The sequence below is a fragment of the Micropterus dolomieu genome, linkage group LG04 (assembly GCF_021292245.1).
Source record: "Micropterus dolomieu isolate WLL.071019.BEF.003 ecotype Adirondacks linkage group LG04, ASM2129224v1, whole genome shotgun sequence".
Lineage (NCBI taxonomy): Eukaryota > Metazoa > Chordata > Actinopteri > Centrarchiformes > Centrarchidae > Micropterus > Micropterus dolomieu.
This window is the reverse complement of record NC_060153.1, coordinates 29,872,585-29,895,301: the sequence shown is the minus strand read 5'-3', so window position 1 is coordinate 29,895,301 and position 22,717 is coordinate 29,872,585. Positions and strand designations below refer to the sequence as shown.

At 38.8% G+C, this 22,717-nt stretch overlaps 1 protein-coding gene across 2 annotated transcripts in view; it reads right to left on the bottom strand.

Annotated features, from left to right (window-relative positions):
- Positions 1 to 22,717, bottom strand: part of sorcs3 (sortilin related VPS10 domain containing receptor 3) — a 133,602-nt gene that overhangs the window by 23,971 nt on the left and 86,914 nt on the right. For both annotated transcript variants that reach the window (XM_046047481.1, XM_046047480.1), the window contains 5 exons: positions 21,506 to 21,677; positions 10,454 to 10,640; positions 5,083 to 5,216; positions 2,518 to 2,641; positions 1,870 to 1,982 (listed from right to left, as the gene is read on the bottom strand). In XM_046047481.1, coding sequence (XP_045903437.1) covers positions 1,870 to 1,982; positions 2,518 to 2,641; positions 5,083 to 5,216; positions 10,454 to 10,640; positions 21,506 to 21,677 — 730 coding nt within the window. The remainder of the gene's footprint in view (positions 1 to 1,869; positions 1,983 to 2,517; positions 2,642 to 5,082; positions 5,217 to 10,453; positions 10,641 to 21,505; positions 21,678 to 22,717) is intronic.

Sequence of the window (22,717 nt, the reverse complement as noted above, 5' to 3'; positions counted from 1 at the left end):
TCAAGACTCATTACGATTAAGGCTATAAGAAGAAAAACAAATATAGATCAATACATAAACCATTAAGATTTATTCCCTATTCATATATGCTGAAATCCAATATTCCAGCTCTAAATGACTTCACCAGCGCAAGATGGCAGCATCCATATCCAGGATATTTTGGCTTCATTTTTGTACAGTGGGAGGAAGACTTGTCCTCTATCTTTATATACAGTTTAGTTATAGTGGTTCTCCAATGTACAGTGGGTACGGAAAGTATTCAGACCCCTTTAAATTTTTCACTCTTTGTTTCATTGCAGCCATTTTCCAAAAATCAAAAAAGTTCATTTTATTTCTCAGTAATGTACACTCAGCACCCCATCTTGACAGAAAAAAACAGAAAGTGTAAGTGAGCTGGGACAACATCCACAGTCCTCTTTCTGTGTGCACCATGTATGCAAAATAAGAACTGGAATAATAACGATCATTTTAACTCAGGCCCCTCTACAACAGGGTTAAGGCCCTTATCATTTTGCACTGAGCTTTGTAGTGATTTGATGAATTGCAATTTTTTTGCGTTACAGTATGCACCACTAAACTCCCAAACAGTGAACCTGGATCCTTCAGGCCCAAGGGCAGTTGCCCGCTTTACCTAGTTGGTGATCCACCCCTTGATTTTGGCCTGCTGTGAAGTGGAAAATAACTGACAAGTTAACAGGTCTTGATCAAATTCACTCAACAAAGTAGCTGAAGTGACATGAAACACATTACTGGCTTTTGCAATAAAGTAAACAACGTAGCCCTGAGACATGTGGTAACATGATGTCACACAAATATTAAAAGCCAGTCTCAATATAAATTTAAGCCACATGCACATTATTTCCACCACACAAAAAACTATTTTGACCGTGACTGAGCTAAGAGTCAGAACATGCCAGTTTTCATGCCAAGCTATGTGATTAGTGAATTACACAAGCCTTTAATAGCTTCAGAATGCCTCAATTGCCCTGGTGATTAATTTAAGAGTAAAATTTACACCCCTCAGCTGAGTGAGTTCAAACATACCTACAACCGGTGTGTCTACAGGGTTGTTAATATTGATTCAGTCTTAATAATTTAGCAGAAACTCACTTCTGTTGTTGATGGAGCAATATGTTTCTGATTGTATAGTGTCATCAGAATAAACTTGATGATTTAATGATATCACAGTCCAGGAAAAGGGAACTCAATTGGCTCAAAAACATGGGCGTGAGTCTGGGTCATCCGGGTTGTTCATGAGATCCCCCTTACCCTATATTCCTCCAAAAGCACCCACCTGCAGCTCTACCGCTCAGTATGTTAGTAAGATGGTCAAGAGCACAGCACACCAAATGTAGTCCACTATTCATGAGCTGTGAATGAGGAGATGAGTACCACTTAACTGTGATGGGTGAGCTTCCCACACACATTGAGAGCACTTGCACCCCTCCTACATTCAAGTACGCCAACACACACACACACACACACACACACACACACAGGCACACTTTAGACACAGGTGTCGTCACTCATAGGTCCCTAATGAGGGACCATTCTTGAGGTTCTGAGATCCTTTTATTGGTGACTTTTAAAATGAAGGCATCAGCACTCATGAAACTATCCTAGGAGAGAAGGAAAGCAGAGGCATCTTCATACCTGTCTGATGATGAATCACAGCGTGGCCCGAGGGCGTTTACCACACCAATGAGCCCAGCGTATTGGGCAAGGTAATAGGGGTATAGGAAATAACTGAGAAATAGCAGGGTGACAAAGAAAGTAGTCGATAAAAAGACAGAAAGGAAAGGAGCTGAAGACAGATAGAAGTATGGAAAGAACCGAGAGGGAAGGACAGAGAAAATGAAAATCACTCACTTGCAGCAGAGCCTTTTTAATTATTCTCCCCACATCCTGTCTCCACTCGGGTATGTCGGGGTTGAACTCGTCCAGATTAGGCGAGAACGATAAAAGTAGAGATTTGAAGAATTCTGTTGAGGAGAGTCGGGGGAGAATCAGCCATTAATTCACTTGGATCCGGGGGCATTATTCTCAGGGAGCTGTGCCAACTGTCATTTTGCTCAAGCTGAGTTTCAGGTAGTTAACACTTGATGAAAAGAAGAGGGTTTCTCATGTCCCCCGAACTTCCCTTTGGCTACGTGTACCAGATGCATTTCTAGATAATTAGAAAATGTCACAGCTTTACGCCAACCCATCCACTGGTAATAAATCATAGCATTTTACAGATACTTGCTGCGAGATTACTTCATTTCAAATGAAGACATATTTTTAGAGGTTCTAACAGTAATTTGATATATTTTACTCAAGTAGGAGCAATTTTATTTCAGCAACATTTTACCCACAACAGAGACCGTAGAAATACATAGCTGACTATATGATATATTCTCTAAGTATTTCACTGCTTTCCATAAAACTGCATTTTTAAACTAAAAAGATGCCAGAAGTACAGACTTGTTAACTGTTATTATGAGCTCCAGGACACAATTAGAAAACAAATATACTGACCTTTGACTGCTATGGTCTTGGTATCCTGCAGTATGGTGTTGGCTGCAGCCACTTGGACTGTGATGGTGTGCATTCCTTCGTTGGGGAAGGTGTATGAGATACTCCCGTCCAGCGTTATCACTGGCTGCAAGCACAAAAGGTACAGGCATAAAATAATGTCCCACTTCTCAAGCATGTGGCACAGCCCCTCTGTAGTACACAATGCTTTAGTCAACAGACATTTTCCGCTATCTTGCCCAAGAGTGGTGTGCGAGGTTGACTCTGGCTTCATTATCAGTGATGTGACTTTTCTTATCAAAAAACTGAAATTTGTTAGAGCAATGTCAAGTTTACCTAAAGTAGGGGTGTGTTAAGGTCAATGTCAGATTGTCTTATCTATTAGTATTAAGGGATGAAAGAGATTTTAAAACACTTTCTAGCCATGCTAGCAGCATAGCTGTAGGGGTGGCACTGTCGGTCTGTTGGTTCACCACTTTGGTCTAGACTGAAATATCTCATCTGTTACATGGATTGCTATTAACATTCATGACTCCCTTAGGACGAATAGTAATAACTTGAGATTTTTTAAACCTTCATTTATTCAGGGAAGTTTAACTAAGGCTCTGTTTTTTTAAGAATTCCCTGAATACAGTCACACATGTAGCGCCTACATCAGGTCAATTTGCAAAATTTTCCAATACTTTAGATTATGACCGAATCCCTGCAAAATGAAAGATATTCCCGTCAGCCCCAGCAGTACTGTGCTAATCAGCAAATGCTAGCATGCTATACAAAGGTGGTGAACTTGATAGATGTCAGCATGTTTAATGTTTTGCAATGTGATTGAAGTATTTAGCTCAAACCACTGCTGTGTCTAAGTACAGCATGGCACAGAACTGCCAGGTGGTTGTAGACTCTCTGCTTTCAGACACCAAGCGGTTGCCGCCATCTCAGTTGCTTTCGATGTAAACATGACAGCAGACGTGTGGCCGAGGTCGCTGGCCCCAGGAAGAAGAGGGAGGGCGACTGCCGCTCGTGTGAACAGGCTCTTTGTGGCTGCATTCAGAGTTTATGATGTTTTTGGTTCAACTTTTTCAACTCACTGTGCGACGATGCTAACCAGAGAAACTGCAGCGATGGAAATGATACAAGAGCTGATTTTACTGGCACTTGAGTTCCCTCATAGTTATACATGAATTTACCAACAAGAACAGACAGATCAATGAGGAGAAATTGTATGAAAGCAACTTTAATTTAAAAGTCAGACTATTTGGTCTGGGACAATTAACAATTTTTATGATACTAGTTAACAAAACCTACTAAATTGATTATGTAATATTGCTAACCATTTCCTCTATTTGAGCTACAAACTGCACAGTTTTGCTGCGTGTTGAACTTACAGAAGGTGGATAGCAGCAAAATGATCACATGCACAGCAACAACTACAACCACAAAATTTGTTGTGATCTATAAGTCGTAATTGATTGAAGCAAACTGGAAGTAACCACAGACACCTCCCTGATAAAGTCAAAATAGTTGTTTGCTGGATAAACCATGGTGTGCCAGTGAAAAGTTTAAACTTGGTAACGGACTTGCCCGATACAGGGGACGTAATCGATTTTCGCTGTTCTAGCTGTTTTCCCTCCAAAAACATCGGTCCTTTTTGTCAACAGAGACCGTCGGACGGGCCGCCATCTTGGTGAGGTCGGCTTCGTCGGTAAGTTTCGTTTCTGTCGTCAGATTTATCGGCGGTGTTTATCGGCCTCTGCTGGCGTCCCGTAGGAGCTACACAGACATGCAGGATATCAATCGATTCGTCTCTTCAATACAAAGAGAAAGAGCCCCCTTGCTCAAGCTGTCGCCTGTAATGCATGGGAGTGTTTTTGGTCATATATATTGACTGTTTTTAATCAATATTTAAATGTTTTGGAAGCTTTATGTTATTTGGAACGTGGTTGTATGGAGAGAAATAATGTTTTGAAGATAACTCCCAATAAAAGTTAACATATAAACAGTAAATATGGCCAAAACATGGACATTAGCCAGGTATATTTTTGAAAGATTGCATAATAACTGTTGTAAATCAGTTTCTTTTCATCAAATTTACAGTTACAGTTGTATTCCAGGTGTATTAGAAGATATTCAGTTGCATTATAATCTACCTTATGATGGTTTTGATGGTTTATTGCATTAAAATATAGCTTTTTTTTACCAGGCGAGGATGAAAATATATTTTTTCTGTATTTCATCTCCATGTAGTCTGTAATGGTAAAATAAATATGTTAATGTACAATGGATTTATATTCCTTAGCTGTGGACCTTTCAAAGGAGACCAGAATTATGCATCTAGGCCTAATGGTTGAGGAGATACTACTGATTTATTTTGGGTGTGTTATTTTAGACGTTTTTACTGGAAATAGGTGCCAGGGTCCACGTGGTTAATAGACTTTCATTGCAGCTCACACTGGTCTTTACATCACTGTGTGTATGTTCTCAAAGTTAGATACACTTCTCAAGCAAGTACTGTCTTCATGTCAAGGTAATGTTTATGTTTGTGTATTAAGAGTCTTGTCCTGGAAGAATTACCTCAGTATTGTTTCCCAGCCACCAGAAGTAAGTGACAGTACGTGAGTGGCTGGGTAAGACCACTGCTGTGATGTTCACCTCCTTGTTCCTTATGACTACGAAGGGAGCGAGAAGCTGGACATGCTCCACTGGACCTAAGATAGAAACACCACAGAGGAGTTCATATTATGCATGGCTACTTTTAATGAGGCAAACTTGACAGTGTGCTTTTTATTCAAAAAATAAAAAGCCAATTGGCTAGATCAGTACATGGGGTGTAAAGCTTGTTTCAGGGAGAGAAATACTCCATGCACCATTACTTTTATACGACGGTTTAGTGTGCTCAGGTTTTGTCCCTGCACCTCAGCTGAAATGATAAATAGCCAAAAGGTGTGAATGTGAGGGTTTCCTTGTGTGTTAGTCACACAATAAACTGGTAACCTTTCCAGGATGTTTCCTAGCATCTTGTCTAGTGCATTCTGGTATAGGATTCACCCCCATAACCTAAACAGAATAAGTGGGTAAGAAGAATGGACAGTTAGATGGATCCAAACATTTTGGCTGTTGCCAACCGTGCATTACAGTTTTTCTCAGTCGCTTTAGTGCATTTCTCAGATCAGAATTGAAATTCTCAAAACTAATTGTTCCACCTTCACATCATCTCATCACTTGTGCACATCATAAAAGCACTTTCTCATTGTTTTGAACAAATTGCAAATGACTCGACACACTGATGCAAATGATTATGTAACTGTCTGCTGTTTCCTACATTATCAGTTGCTTATGTCCTGCTGATCACAATGAATTATACCAGTCTCTGTTGAATAATCTTACCCCCCAAAACATCTAGGCACAAGTTCACTGCATTAGTCACAACATGCAAAATGGTTGAAGACGTTATCAAAAATCATATTATATATACATATACATATGGCAGGTGCGTTTCTTTAGGATAATTTCAAAGCAATTACCAGTGTCACTGGTTAGTTCAGTTGGTTTGATTAGTTTGATTCCTGTCCTTGTTGACTTTCTTTTTCTTCTTGTGTGTGTATTATCCTCTTCAGCAAAATTGTTATGAAGAGATTGAGGGGAATCCAATCACACATTTCCCGACAGCTATTTCAAAGGTTCCAAAAGCCGTCAGGAAATGTGTAACGTTACATGGATTCCCCTGAATAAGAAGTAATTTCCTCTGCCTGGGAATGATGGGGAAATGAAAAGTCCATAGGTTGATGGATGTGGACCAAACGCCAGAACGCACAGAATCCAGCACGTGCTTTACAGTAATGTGAGCATGTGAAACAGTCTTTTCATAAGAACTTTGTTGAAGAGGATTATGAAAAATATAAAACAGAAAAATTTTGTCTTTAGTAAGGACTGAGCACACAACCTTAAGCCTATAAGTCCTGTGCTCTACCAAGTGAGCTAACCAATGATCCAACAAACTGCACTATAATTACCATTATGGTTATCTCGAAATCAGGAGAAAATTATCCTGTTATCACAGGAAAACGGAATAAAAAATATTTGATTAGGGCTTCCGTATATATATATATATATATATAAACAAACTATAAAATTAAATGATGGATGGGGATTCTTTCCAAATGCCTAAATATATGGCCATTTACTGTATAACCGATGCAGCTTCACCAAATGTGTCTAATTTGAAACTAGCTGACTGAATAGAACTCTGATCACATGTTCTTTGTCAAATGCCAACCATTTCTCCTAAAAAATTACCTTTATATACAACTCAAAAATGCAGTGTACCAAATATGTTTGGGAGGAAACAATTTTTGTCTAAATCATTTTCACTGGCAACATTTTTTTCAATGCAGATAGTGTACGTCATGCTGAGAAGTTGTTGGTAGGTGGTCTGGAGGACTGGTGGGCATAAAAGGGACTTTTATTTTTTTTTACCTGTGTTCTCATCCTGCATGTGGTTTTGTCTAAGTTTAAAGAGGTGATATTATGCTCATTTTAAGGTTCAAAATCTTATTTAGGGGTTGTACCAGAATAGGTTTACATGATTTAAAAAATACCTTTTTTAATCCATACCGCACATTGCTGCAGCTCCTCTTTTCACCCTGTGTTGAAGGCTTCGTTTTAGCTATGGAGTGATACATCTTGTCTCTAAATGATCTTTGTTGGGAGTTGCACATGCGTACATTCCTAGTTAAGGACTACTAGCCAATCAGAAGCAGACAAACGCTGGTCAGTGAGAAGCCGGTAAACAGCTTTGGTTCAGCTGTACACGTTGCCGACCAGCTTGGTAACATAGACTGGAGCAAGAGTTTCAGAATGGTGAGTTATGAAACAGTGCTAGCCTGATAATCAGACTTAACTGCCATTTCAACAAACAAAATAAGTTGTCAGAGACTGTTTTGAGCCTTTGCAGTTATGTCCTCATTATGTTGAGAAAATGGTAATCCAGGTAACATCACATCTCTTTCAAAACTTGTTTGCTGTGCCAATTTAGCAGTAATTAACCACAATTTTGGGAGACATCATGATCACTGACACAATCGATTTATAGGCCCGCCAAGCAAATTCATTCTAAAAGTTGACTTAAGAAATTTAAAATGAAAAATAGATTATCAAATGATTTTCTAACATTGTTAGTGGCTTTTTATTGTGGCCAGCCTAAGGCACACCTGTGCAACACCCATGCCGTCTGATCAGCATCTTGATACGCCACACCTGGGAGGTGGATGGATTATCTCGGCTAAGGAGAAGTGCTCACTGACACAGATTTTGACAGACTGGTGAACAACATTTGAGAGAAATAGGCCTTTTGTGTACATAGATAAAGTCTTACATGTTTGAGTTCAGCTCATGATGAATGGGGGCAAAAACACCATCAGGTATTTTTGACATTACCTTGTGGGTAATGCCTCTAACCTCCCCGCTAAGAATCTAATAGGACCTGATAGGATGTGACATGGGTCTAGGTTGCTTTACACTAATCTCAGGGATGAAGTTTCCCGCTGTGGACAGATGTAATACACTACTTTCATAGAAAAACTCCCGAATGTGTAGTGCTGCGGTATGGGGTGTTCGTCTCACCGAGGCTTCTGTTAGCTCTCATCCTCTTTAACCAGAACTAATCTTTATCCGCACTTTGAGATGCTCACAGTGTGTGTGTGTGTGTGTGTGTGTGTGTGTGTGTGTGTGTGTGTGTGTGTGTGTGTGTGTAATTGAGAGGAGAGAGAATCACTGGTATTAAATATGCTTAGCTGAGAAATCATTGTAGTAGGTTTTGGCATTTCCCAAAGCATCACCTGCACTTTGAAATAAATCCAGCTAAAATTATTGCCATCAGAAATGTAGAAACACAAAACACACTGTCTGACACATCAGGACAGCAAGAGGTTAAATTAAAATGAATTGAACAAATCGATGAATGAGTAACTGACAAGAGGAAAAGACAATTCAACACTTACTGAGAAGCTTGTATAATTCTCTTAAAAACTTAAGATATGCTTTTTTATTGCTGTCTGAATAGAGCTGAAAAACAAGATGATTCTGTAATTTGTTGTGTGTGCTGCTGTATGAAATCTGTTCCACTTTATAATAAGCCATTGGCCTGGTGTTGTATCCTCAGATAACTGGCAATTAGCTGCAGTGGCCTTAAAGGCCCACTTCTCTGTCTGTTTCTGCCCACAGTGAAACCTTGCATAAGCAAGTTTTTTATGACCTTTCTCCCAAAAGTTTTTGGAGTTTATCCCAGCTGCTATATTACATAACCCTGTGTATAGGTCAGTGCAGTTCATTTTAGATGAGTTTAGAATGGATCAACAGTGTGGCTGTCATTCAGTTGAACATATTTTAGCACCTGGAGCTAGGCAACATAAAATATACAAATAAAAAAAAAAATCAGATTCTGCATTTGGTTCACTGTTTGCCTTGACTTATAAACTATTTGTGGGAACGTAAATGTTGTGGTTGCTCAAGTAATATTTGAAACTGCATTTTAAACTCCTATGTGTGAAACAGTAGAATAACCAATGGTTAACCAATGGTCTATTGCCAGTCTATTAAATACACCTAGCTAAAACTAATGTAATCTTATACAAAAGTCCAGCAATAGATCCCAGCAGATTTTATAATATTAATATGAAAAATGTTTTTAAATTTTGATTTTGTTTACATAATTCCAGTAATTTAGCTGCAAGAAATATGTCACAAAGAAATGTTTTCTGAATTTCAATTATGTTTTTTCACATGTACTTTGTAGGGGACAGCAGGCCTAATTTGACAAAAAAAATTGCATTGTTAACCATAAATTTGTTATACTATTATATATAACAATATAAAACTAATTTAAAACACATTCATCATGGAACATTCATATTTAATTTTAAGAAACCTTTTTTTTTTACTTAAAAAACATTACAACCTTTATGTTGTTGGGACTGTTATGAAGAACATACATTTTGGTACCGATCTGAGCATGTCCAGTGAAGTGAGGACAACTTCCAGTTTCATGGCGAAACATGGAACTTCGCAGCAACGCCAAGGATATGCCGTTGAAGGAAAACTCACACACTTTACAACATGACATCATCAGTGTTTTAAGGGTTTTCTGAAATAGCTGAAGTAGATATAGCCAACCTGCAAGAAGTGCTTCATCACAGCACAGAAGTAGTCACTTCCTGTTGCCAGTAGCTGTCCCTATGACTATGGGTGAATGTTGGCGTGTACATGTGTTCAGGGCGGCAGAAAAATAATTCCTTCAGTTTCAAAAGGACACATGTTTCGTGCTCGGGCCCTAACAATACAAAGGTGATCATTTGCCTCCCTTATGGCCATAGATGCCAGTTGGTGTGATTCCTGTCATTTTGAAAAGACAGAACATTTGCTATGTTGGCCAGACCCCATCTGTTTGACATCACTAGAAAGCCCAGGATGTACTCTACACAGGACATTAGGACTCAAACAGGTTACACGCTGGTGTTTGAAATAGAGCCTTCAGTGCCATGTCATATCAATAAGGGTAGGCTAAATAACAGAAACCTCCTCTTTGTAGTCTCAGTACAGTTCAACAGCACCACAAACAGCTGCCTCCAACATGACCATAAATACTGTGTCTTTGGCAGAATAAAGAATATAGATATCTAACAACTAACCGTAACTCTATACATAGCCAAACTGTTCTCATCTCAGGGCGTCCAATACCAACGCTTTCAGAAAAAGTGACAAAACGTAATTATTTGCTTTCCCAGACCATTGTGGCAGGACAGTAAGAGGACACTTCTCAGAGAAACTTTAATAACAAAATAAACCTCAAACAGTAAAAGTGAGGTGGACAAACATTTCCATTTCAATAAAAACATATATGAAAATGACCTTGTTATTGGGGTTTTACCTTGAAAGTAGCAGTACTCACATGTGACATGCAGGAAGAGTGTCGTGGTGTCATAACCCAGCGTGTTCTCTGCCAGCGCTGTGACACGAAATATTCCAGCAGACTTATAGACATGTTTGATCCCCTCCTCAGTCCAGCTCAGGTTGGAGTAAGACACGGCTGTGCCGTCACCAAAATCCAGCTGGATGTTGGTCCGCATAGAGTCACCCTGAAACACAGCACAGCAAGGCCTCATTCAGCTATAGATGAACGCTATCACATCACATCACTTTCACCACCACAGAAAGGCCAAACAAGATCATCAGGTGGCTCCTCTGAAAGGGGAGGGCTACCAAACACAGGCCTAGAAGAAAACAGTAAAGGTCATCGGAAATGACAATGTACTCTATACAATGTACAGAACAGTGAGTGGTCTGATGACGCTGATATGTGGCCAGAAATAAATAGAGCTTCCGGTCACATATGAACCTCAATATCACGCATGTAATACATAAGCTCACATATACAGTATACTTTCTATCAAAGACTTCAGTAGGTGATTTCGAAAAACAAAAAAATAACACGTCAATAGAAGACATCCATACAGACATTTGGTCTCATTTTGAACTGGAGCATCTGCAAATAAATCCCATCTGTTATGATCCACTATAGGTACGCACAGTTTAAGGTGAATAAATCCCTGTTTTTGCTGTTAGGGAGCCAGGAGGGACAAATGAGTGAGATTCACCTCTTCTTTTATGGGGTTTTATTCTGTTTGGTGTTTTACAACAACATGATCTAAATAAGAATGTTTAAATTCAGAAGTTTAGACTCATCACCCCGAATAGTTTTTCCTTATTAAGTTCTAGTGTTTTATTAGTAGGAAGAACATCACCTGGGGCCTCATGTATAAAAGACTGTGCAGCTTTCATATTGAAAGATGGCGTACTCAGAATTCGAAAAGTATATACACACAGAAATATCCACATGTATAAAACCAGCGTACGCCAGGTCCTGCACACCTTTCCTTCATACATCCCAATCAATGTGAAATTGAGCAAAATATTTCATTTGATGGTTTGAACTCTTTGATCACCAACAAACGCAAAACGACAGAGTGGTTTAATGTTAGAATACAGTCAATGCAACCGGCTCAGAGACTCATAATGGCTGAAATAAAGAAAACAGGGTCTGACGTGTCCAAAAAGACGGGGAAAGAGTTTTTCTAATACAGAAGTATAGGTGTTTGTGAGGTGGAAGTTAGAAAGCACTGTTTAACGCAGCTTGTTCACAGACAAAATAAGATTTAGAGAGTTTAACAGAATTATATTATTGTAAACAAAGACTTTAGGTAGTAAGGTAAACATTATTGTTGATCACATCAGACACACACCTGCGGTATCTCAGTGCGCTCTGTGCTCCTGGCAGCGCAGTCTGTCTGAAAAGAACTCAGAAGCTAAATTCCCGTCTAATAGACAGAGCCAGACAAAAGTTTGCGGAGGGTCTGCACTAAGGCTGAAACGATTGATCGATTAAACTGACTACTAAAATGCATCGACGCAAATTCTTTGCATCAAGTCTTCGTTTAATCCATGTAACTATTTAGCACACTGTTTCGCATGGATATTTACTACTGTTGCACATCGCGCTTACTCTGTGAACACGAGGTGATTATGATGGCGCTGTTTGCAAAGTGGAGGAAGACAGAGAAAGAAGAACGTGTCCAAAGTACGGGATTATTTCAAGCTAAAGAAATCAACAACTCTGTAATGTTACCGTCCGTCCACCGTAAAACGAAACTTATGTCACCACAGCAACAGCAGGACAGCACCTGATTAGATAGCAGCCGGTGTTTAAGTTTAGTAACTTTATCATTTAGCTGAAATCATGATTGATTGTTGAGTTGAAGCCAAAGTAAGCTGCAGTCCTCAGCTGAAAATGTGCACACGTGCGTTTGTTGTTCTCCTGGTTGGGCTGTGAGTTGTAACCTCACAGTCATGAGTAAACTGGCTGTCTGGGAGCTGCACCTTTTTACTGACCTCCAGCTCTCTCTGTGGCTCAGACAATCCCTGCTACTTGCGTGTGCTAATCCATCCTTTCACCCATATTTTTTGTCTTTATAGTTGCCATCTTTATAATAACAAACGACAGCTGTTTCGTGTGCAGGATCGCTCATTTCCCGTTTCACATTTCACGGGTTTTCTTGATAAAATGTGGTTTGGAGACCAGCGTCGCGTGACACAGCCGCTGTCAGCTCGTGTAGTGTGTGACCCCCTGTCACCGATCAGTCACGTAGTGTGAACGCCACAACGACTTCAAGACTGCTGTTGTGACGGCAAGTTGTGTAGTGTGAACAGCACGGCCATCGCCTTTAGTATAACTTGTATAGCACTTGGGTGATGTTTGTGTTTGTAAAGCAGCTGTCTGGTTGTTTGTCTTTTGAAAAGCTTTTAATGACCCTGGGGGAGAGTCTATTTCACAGAGGAGAAAACGGTTCTAATCTGGAATGCGAAGAACGTCAAGGCACAAATTTACAGCAAGCCAAATATTAATAAGTAGAAGTCCAAATGTGACTATATAGCAACCAATATATTGATATATGTAGCTAAACATATTAGTATAGAGAATTCCTGAGATGCTTCTAAGGGCGGACAACATCCCTGTTTGAAAGGAATTTACGTTTCCGGAAAAGTTTCTGTCTGTGCTGATAGCAGGCCGTGACACAGTTAACAAGTAGCTAGTTAACACAGTGGCTAATTTAGAAGCTAAAGAGATATTTCCCTCAGGGGTTAATTGGAAGAGGCCAAAAGCAGAGCTAAAAGAAAGGGACTTAACATGTGACCAGAAACACGACACCAAATCAGTGTTAATGTTGCTCTTTTATTGCTTACTGTGTAAATGAGCAACTGTCAACTGAAAAGGTTATTATAGCCTGTTGTGTTTTTCAGTTGTGTTGCCAGCAAGTGGCCAAAAACATATGGAAGATATTAAAAGACAAAAGGTTTCCATGCAAATAGGCAAGCAGTGTAAATTATATTTTTTAGTAAGAATTTGCCATTTATCACATTTAACAGTAGAACTGCTGGATTCCTAAAACCACCAATGGGTAAAATTTACCAGCTTCTAGAATGCATTGATTTTGTAATTATTTCTGCTACACCTGACTCAAACACACATATTGCGGAACCATTCAGCACATTGGTTGTGTGTTTTGCTTGCATTGCGCCTTCACCACAAAGGAGTTTCTCCTGAGCACTTCTGCATCTGTGAAGGGCTTGTGGCTCCTTTGATGCCGTCCACTCCGTGCTGTTGTGGATGTTGTAGTTACATTTGAAACACGTAAACCTGAATTTAAATGCAGTATATATTTGAGAAGAAAAGATTGACTATTGAAGTGTTTTTATAGGCCTACATAATAATAGAATTAGAATGTGAGTTCTTCCTGCTCGTTTGTTTTGGACTGTGCATCCAAACAGTTACAATATATACAAACATTTTAAAATTCCAAATGAAAATACTGAAAGAAATGATTCTAATCAATTTCAAAATTCAAAGTACAAAGTATTTTTACCCAACAAAAAAAATTTATAATGATCACTGTTGCTAAACAATACACTACGGTCGAAAACGAGGTCAAGAAACACATGAAGGAGCCGCCTGCATCCCCTGACATAGAGAGAACTCTGAAGTTTGGCCAGACAATGATGAAACTTCATTATATGAATGCATATTGTCTGCTACAGTACGTAGCAGAAGGGAGGTACAAACTATATTTCACTTTACAACCTGTTGGATTGTGACAAGCCTAAAGCCAGTTTTCTAGTACACAAAAAGGTGTTGCTCATAGCAACATAGAATGTTTATCTAAACACTCGAAATCAATAGCGTGAGCGAGATGCTTTAAGAGGGTTTTACATAAATCTGCAATCTTGTGATCGCTACAATGAACACAAATGCAACCAATTCCACCCTCAGTTGCAAGAGCCCGCAATTGCATCCAGTCCTCAAGATATTTTTAATCGGAAGATTGCTCATTTTGCTAATTGCTACCCTCTACAAACTTTTCAAGCAACACTGTTAAAAACCCTGGTCATATCAAATCAAACCTTGACCTCAACAAACATCCTTCCTTGCAAATATGTTGATGCCTATTTGTCTTTTACTGGCTTCTCATACAGCACACACTTCCAGGCTGTGAAATGCTCACTGACAGCTCTACCAATTGAAATTCAAAAACAATTTGCATTTATTTAAACTTAACCATCTCTATCCAAATACATAAAAATCTTTGATTTATGGAACTTGTTAAGAGCAAACACTATTTGATTCATGACTTCAATTCAAAAAATTCAAAGAAGACAAAAAAGACCAAACACCCTGATTGTCTGCATAGACTAGTGGCTATTTAAGAAACACCCACAAACTGCCCACCTTCAGCTACCAGAATGAAACATTCAAGATAATTTTTACTCTTACCAGTACTCAATACAAAGTTAACATTATCACAATTTATTGCACAATAAAAAAGCTAACATATTACTTGCAATTGTCAGAAAAGTGTCATCCATCAGAACAAAATTCAACCCAATACAGTTCATAAAATAGATTTACTGGACCAATCTCACTTGTACCAGTTCCTTTCAGGTGGAAATAGAGGAAAGTAGCACCAAGGACAGTTGAGTGAAATTATGTGACATGGCAGCGATGGATAACCCAGGTTTGATTCAGATTTAAGTGAGCAGAAAAAATTCAGATGAATAGCCACATATTAAAGCCAAATCCTGGAAGTAAGCTCCACATAGTCCACCACATCTATGCACACAGCATTCACCTCTTAAATACTAAAATTGTATTGTTAATTTAGCTATTCATAATACATGCAGTTTTATAGTCAATTAGAATGATTTTCCTTCATTTAAATGATGCGTTGGCATTTGCTTGCTCTTTGCAAATGTATGTTCCTTTTGGTCATTATAGTTGAAGTACACTATATAATAATTATAGTACTTAGCTACAGTATAATTACATAGATTAATACAGTTCTTTCAATAATTTATCTTACAGACTAAAACTACTAATGACTCTTCATTGGAATTATTACTAGTGGTTTCAAAAGTTTCGTCTGACTAGTTTAGCAAAAAACTATTTTTTCATATAACAGGCGTTTATATATGGAGCTAAAGGGGGCATGGGGAAAAAAATAAAAACATTTTTTATCGCGAGATAGTATCTGGTGCTCACAAGATACTATCTGGTGTGCACGAGATGTTGAATCATCTCATAAGGCACAAATAATATTACGCTGGTGGGTCCAGCTTTCTGCAAGATTAGCTGCAGACAGATAAACACACAAACACACACAACCAGGCACATGATCCCCTCCAGGTTCACATCTGTCAGAGATCAAAATCAGGAAGCTTTGTTCAAGGATTTCTTGCAGACAGCTTATTTGTTTAGAAATTAATTCATATAATAAAATAATTATTAGATTGAGCTTTGATTGCTAATGATGTAGATGCTTGACAGTCAATGTACCGTGTCTTTAAAATGTTGATGTCAAAATGATTACCTAAGATCATTAGTGATGCGAAGATGTAGGATTGCTGTATTTATAAATGAGTGTCAGAAAGAAGAATAGAGATAGATCTGAATTTATGCGCGCACATGTGCCTCTATGTATATGCACACCACGCCACCATGTTTGCCTTTGCATGGTGTGTGAGTCTTCAGCTCCCTGCACGGTTTCCTCTGGGAATCACATCTGGCATTATCCTAGGATCAGCACAGCGCGAGTGTTGGTGGCTCCAGCTGCCACGGCGACCAAATCTGCTTTCATCCCTCCAGGCCCGCAAAGGCAAACTCCCCTTCTCCCCTTGGCACACTGTAGCGCAATGCTACTGGGATCTTCATTTGTAACACTGCATTAGCATGCCAGTTTCGCCACTATGCACAATAACACAAGATAAATACACCAATTGTTAATTTTCTTTCCCCTTTCATGCTCTTTTGCCCCTTCCATCCCTTGCTACCTGAGTCCCTTCTTTGTGTGCTTCCGGGTGTGAAAACACAGGAGGTTTGGTCGAGGCATCTGGGTATATTTCATGTCACTTTGCCTGGAAAATGATAGATTCAATAAGTGGCTGGAGAGAATAGAGAACAGCTAAGAGCAGGGTTTGACAGTGCAGGCATTGTTAGGAGCTGTAATGAGCTGGCATGCAAACAAGACTCGGGCTTGATGGCGCCGATGTCACTCAACTGTTCTTGCTCTGTGCTGTCCATTCTGTGTTCACGCTTGCTCTCTATACCAGCCACAATGGGATTCACTAATCTGCATAAGACTGATGCTGACCCATCTCTCTAAATGTCACTCTTTGTGTACATGTATCTCCCAGGGCTGAGCAGATCCAAACACATCACGGCTGGAGCCTTGAGGGTGGGCCGTCGGTATTGGTTTGCATGAAAACACTCTTGTACGAGGTGACAAGGGTTCGGATACACAGGGACAGGCACGTCAACGTGATATGTGATAACAAAAGACACTGCTGTTGTGACTAATTCTTGAAATTCATTTTGGTTATTAACACGGTACACAGTGAGAGAGTCCATGTTGTTTCTGCAGTGAGGGTTAATGTTTTCGCTGTAATATTCTGTTTGGGAGCATTGTTACGTAAAGATAATTATTATTGTTATGTTATTTATACAAGTGGAAATTTATACTCAAAATTAATTAATGTCACACATTTAGGAAAAATCGTCCTTTTTTTTTTTTTTTTACTTGATTTAACTGAACTCTCTTATGCATTTCAATCCTTCTGGGAAGAAATGTCTGTTATAGTACTTCCTAGGAAGCAGGTCTATGGCTTTATTTTTTTTCTGCCTCAGAATTCAAAATTTTCTATATGATTATATACAAATAAGACAAATGCAAAAAATTACAAATAATAATGTATCTTTTCATAAAACCAAGAAAAGTGTATGGCAGTGCAGTTAGTAATTGATCTAAATAAAAAAAAACATTTTCAACATATTATGATGGTTCTATTTTGGTTTGGCCTTTATGTTGCTGCCTTCCTGTTGGATATTACTAAGAAATGTCTAATGTTAGCGGCTCTGTTGCTATATGCTGAAAAGAACATTTTAGATGTGATATTTCATTATTTTATTTTAGACGGCACATAATTGTTGGAAGTTAAATGATTACAAGAGTTAATGGTGTCATTTAAAACCAGGTCTAATAAAAATTAATTAATAAATTTTTACATTTATCAGGTGGCCAGAAACAAACGCCAAATAAATGCTAGTGTTTCTCTGTATTTGTAAAAAGGCAATTGGTTGCTAACATGTTCGTATAACAACTTTGTGAGGTGATAATTTTGACAGCTTGATCTGCTGCCCCCAGTGGCCTTCTTTAAGAACAACATTTTTCCATTCTTTATTTCCATAAAATATTAAATGGACTATCTGATTTGTAATATCTAACTGGAATGAGTACTTGACATAAATTGAAAGATAAAAAAAGATGTTGGAAATCATTGGAAATAGAAGTAAAAACTGACCTTACTAATAACTTAACAAGGACAAGTTCAAATCTACAATAATGACTGCACAGAGTTTGAAAATGCACATTGCTGTTAATATTTTAGCTGGGAATCCTGAGTAGCTGTGACTGTTATTATCAATCACAATGATGAGACTCTATCCGGTTATTCCACTGGGGCAGAAATAATTTTGACAAAAAGAAAAAATGAGTGAGCAAGAACAACTTTTGAACATTTTCTCCCAAATGTGACTAGAGTGAAATGGCTGGCTAAAACTTCCGTATTGAACAGGAGTTGCTATATGGCCACACAAATGGGAGCACAAATTTATATCAAGCTGAACATTGTTATAAATAAACCCTTTCAAGTTTTTGCACCTTAAGGAGACAATTAAAAATTAAGATTTCCAACAATTATTTTAGTTTTTATGAGTATAAATCAACAGTGCCTCTGTGATGAAAGTACAAAAATGAAGCATGCTCACACCAGTGTCTCTTTCCAACTTAAGCACTGAGCTGGCAAAGCTTTTGTTAGCCAAGTATTGCCAGCAAAAGTGAAGCCAAATCTGATTAATGACAACGCTGAACCAAGAGGGAAGCCAGTTTATCCGCAGGAAGTCAGCGCTCACTCTGTGTCACCATCTGATTTGATTAGTTGTACTTGTTGATTTAAAAATGAATTGTCAGAGAAAACAAAATATGATGTACATACTGTATGCACTGTTTTTCATTTCAATTGGTTGCATTCATTCTTTAGCTTGGCCATCTGCAGGGCTAGTTGTCTAGCTAAGATTTGAAAACTACTGAGGTTATGAGCTCACCATCATATTTCGCTGTTTAATCCAAGGTTGATCAGGTTGTTGCAAAACTTTCCCAAAGACAGGACTGAGGGCAGGTGCTGGAAAGGTTTTTAACATGCAGCATGCATTGATCTATCTAGTGGTTAGTACATTGTTAGGGCTGCAAATGTGCATAGTTTGGATGCAGCAACAGACTCAAGTGTCAGTTTCTATAAGCCTTGAATGAGAGTCTTCATAATAGTGTTCACAAGAGAGTTACTGGGGAATTTCCACGAGCCACAGGTACAGCAATGAACTGTTTCTTTGTAGTCAGTTTATTGACATGCAGTTACCGTAAAACTTGTATTAACAGCCTGGGCTTTTATTTGCTTAAATCGCTGAACTCACCCTGCCTATATTTGGTGACAGGCATCCATATGAAACAAACCTATAATCCCATTCACACACATTCCCATTCTTTTGAACCAGTATTAATATTTCTGGATAAAAATTAGGATTGCAAATAATTAAATTCAATCAATTACAAATTAGTGATTTGGTCTACCTCCAACAGACGGCTCGGGCACTTTCATATTGTAGGCAGCAAGGCAATGAAAACAACCATAACCAACAACACAGTGCAGGAAGAAGAGAAAAGTGTGGCAGATGTTAGCAGAAAGTGAGCCATGGACTTCACATGGACTTGCAACTTGGATACATTTTTATGAAAAGCCAATTTGATACTTTTGAGAGAGAAAATAAAATGAATAAAGTGTCTCAAATGCCCTGTATCTCCATCCTTTGATGACAAATATGGAATGGCGTATAAATTCGTCATGAATAGTTTGAAATTTGGTTGATGTCATTCAGGCACAAGCAAATCTCTTCTCTATTAACTGCTTAGTGAGAAGTGTGTCACTTTTACAAGCCCAGCCCAGCTGTAATTATTGTGTTGCATAACAGGTTTCTCAAACAATACAACACCAGTGCTGACCATGAAAACATAACATGTGGTCAGACTAATCTTAAATTTTTTCTTTTTCTAAATGTGGACGTGCTCCACAGAGTCTTCAGCCCATTAAATATTTAGGCGCATTTTCTCTCCCCAAGAAATACAGCCATTGCAGACTTCATGAATATAAATTAAACTTTGAAATCATCTTAGGAATTTTCTCAAATGGGTCTGATGCCACAAGGATTCTTTACCCACACTTCTCTTCTTTTATCACATCGTTCTGCTACCCACCTCCCTTCCTCCATCAACCCCTACCCTCTCCGTTCGATCAGACAATCCCCCTCATAATGAAAGAAACAGGTCTTGATTCCTCAACTCATCACAGAGTAATATGACAACTGGGCCTGGACAAGACCCTGGGGGACACACACTTGCCTTGAGCTGTTGCAGTGGTAGGAAAACACTCCTGTTGCTAATGCCCCAAAGTCTTCAGTTAGTATCAACGGACTATATTCTGACGGAGTAATGTGAGGCAGTTTCCTAGTGACGAGGCAGCCTGGCAGGCCTGGCTCTGAACACAGTGCCTCTCACTCACTAACAGGGTCTCCAGTGAGGTCTTTTTCTTTTGCTTCTGGCTCAGAACTCTTGCATTGCGTGGGTGATTTGGAGCCATTTGACTCTATTAAACTTTAGAGAGTGTTTAGAATGGATTTACTTTCCTAAGAATCAGCAGACTCACTCAAACTTTTTTCCAGGTTTGTAAATTATATCTTGCAATGTTTCATAAACACAATAATACACATTTAAACTTAGTTCCATACATGCACCTTTGGTCTCATTCATTGCTGTATAGGAACAAACAAATTTACTTTTATTTTACGTGTCTTTAAAGTTACCATATTACATATTTGTTTTAAACGCTGAAAGAAGAGACTCACAAATCTGGCACTGTGTGTGAGCAGCAGTAAGTTTTGGGACATCCAAATGTTTTTATCAACTAATAATAATACAGGGTATCTGTATCTGGGGGACAAGGATAGGTATAACTGTGTGTCATCAGCGTAACTATGTTAACATATGCTGTGTTTGCAGATGATGTGGTCTAGAGGCAATATATACAAGCTGACCATCAGTTGACCAAGTATTGAGCTCTGTCCATATATGATGATGAATTTCCTGCACAGAGAGACCAAACATGTTGTCCCTCTCCACAGCATGTAAACCTGGCAAGTATTGACGTTTGGCTGATTGAGGTCTGTTTAGAAGTAATATGAATTGATGTGGTATTTCCCCTTTAGCACAAAAACATATATTTGAAAAAAATGCTGCACTAATAAATATTATTCAATTAACAATGCAGAACATTACTGTAATGTGAATATGGTCAATCACAGTAATGAAGCCACAGAGAATTATCCCCAGACCCCACTTTCAGAACCACTGCTGTACTCTAGCTGCCCAGCACCAAAGGTAGCTGGTGACCATAGTGGTACAATTACTAGCAACAGAGCCTGATTTTTCTCTCAGGCGTTGGTGGAGATTAAACAAGAGGTAAAATAAGAGTAAATATCAGACTTACATTCATTAGGTGGCCAAAACATGACTCCAAATGAATGTTAGTTAGTATAAATGTGTTGCTAACTTGTTAGCAAAAGTAACTTATACACCATTGGTATGGTATCTGTCAAAAGGTTTTTCTGCCCCATGGTGAGCAACAATCAATTAATGCAGCTTTACTTAAAAATCAACAGTACAAATCAATGTCTGAGGGAAACCGTTATATAGCTAGACTAGCGAAGTAGCCATGTTGGTTGTGTTCTCACCTCATCCAGATGCACCAGAAAGGTAACGTTGCTGCCCAGGTTGGCAGTGAGTTTGCCATCTTTGGCAGTCAGCAGGAGTCCTTTAGGGGGCCTGTTGGGACACTGCTGCTTTCTGGCCGTGTACATTTCTTTAACTCCTTTAGTGCAGTTGTTCAACACCACTTTACGGTACCTTTGGAAAGATCCAAAACATTTAATTGTGAAAAGAGCCTACAACTTAGTGTATTTTTCCTTTTTTCAGTTCACTCTACTCAAGTCCACACATTCCTTTAGTGTTTGAATCAGTCCCCTAGATGCTACATGAGCTTGCAGTTTTGTTGGACTGGAGAGCAGAGTGGTGTGTTAGTACAGCTGTTGTGCCTAACAACAGCAAACACAGACTAGATAACAACTGACAACACAAATTGTGTCAGAGGCTGAGACACCTTGCAAAACTTAATCACATCGTGAATAAAAACACCCCCACTGTGGTTAAGCTTTGCAAGGTGTCTGTCCTCTGGGGATCCTCAAACATCTTGCTGGCACAAGAAAGAAAAATGCAATAAAAGTAAATTATTACACCACAGAAACAAATGTGTTTAGAATATATCAGTTATTATCACAAGTGTCTAAACCTACATGGTGTACTGCAGTGACACTAATTGGGAAGTCATTGGAAATTGGATCAATATTCATTAGTAGTATTTGATTGGTGGTGTCTAGTTGACACAATGGTGCTCACTACACTCATGTAGTGTATGCCAGTGGTAGAAGCAGTACTCAGATCTGCAAAGCACAGCCATTTAACTTTTAAATAAGAAACAACACAATCTACAAAATGGAATTCATAAGCTAAAAACCTTTAGCTTAACCTTGCTCAATTCAATGCACAATACTACAGGACTTGAGAGGTTTCATAGTTTTGAATGGCCACATTAGAATCTTATAAATCTTATGAATATCCTGTTTCTGCTTGCCCCCAAATTTCAAAATCTCAACCTCAAAAACTGTGCTTAATGCACTACTGTTTGGCCAACAAAAACGATGCTGAAGGGGTATCCAGTGCGTTAAAACGCGATGCCAAGGGGTATTGACCAAGCGTCCATATGTAACGACTTGGGAGTGAGAACGTGTTGTTAAATCTGTGACTGGTATCTGCTCTAAAACCCTGCTTGAGCATCCAAGAGAAAGCCTACACAGACAGATTTGTGCGAAGATTAAATTCACATGGAT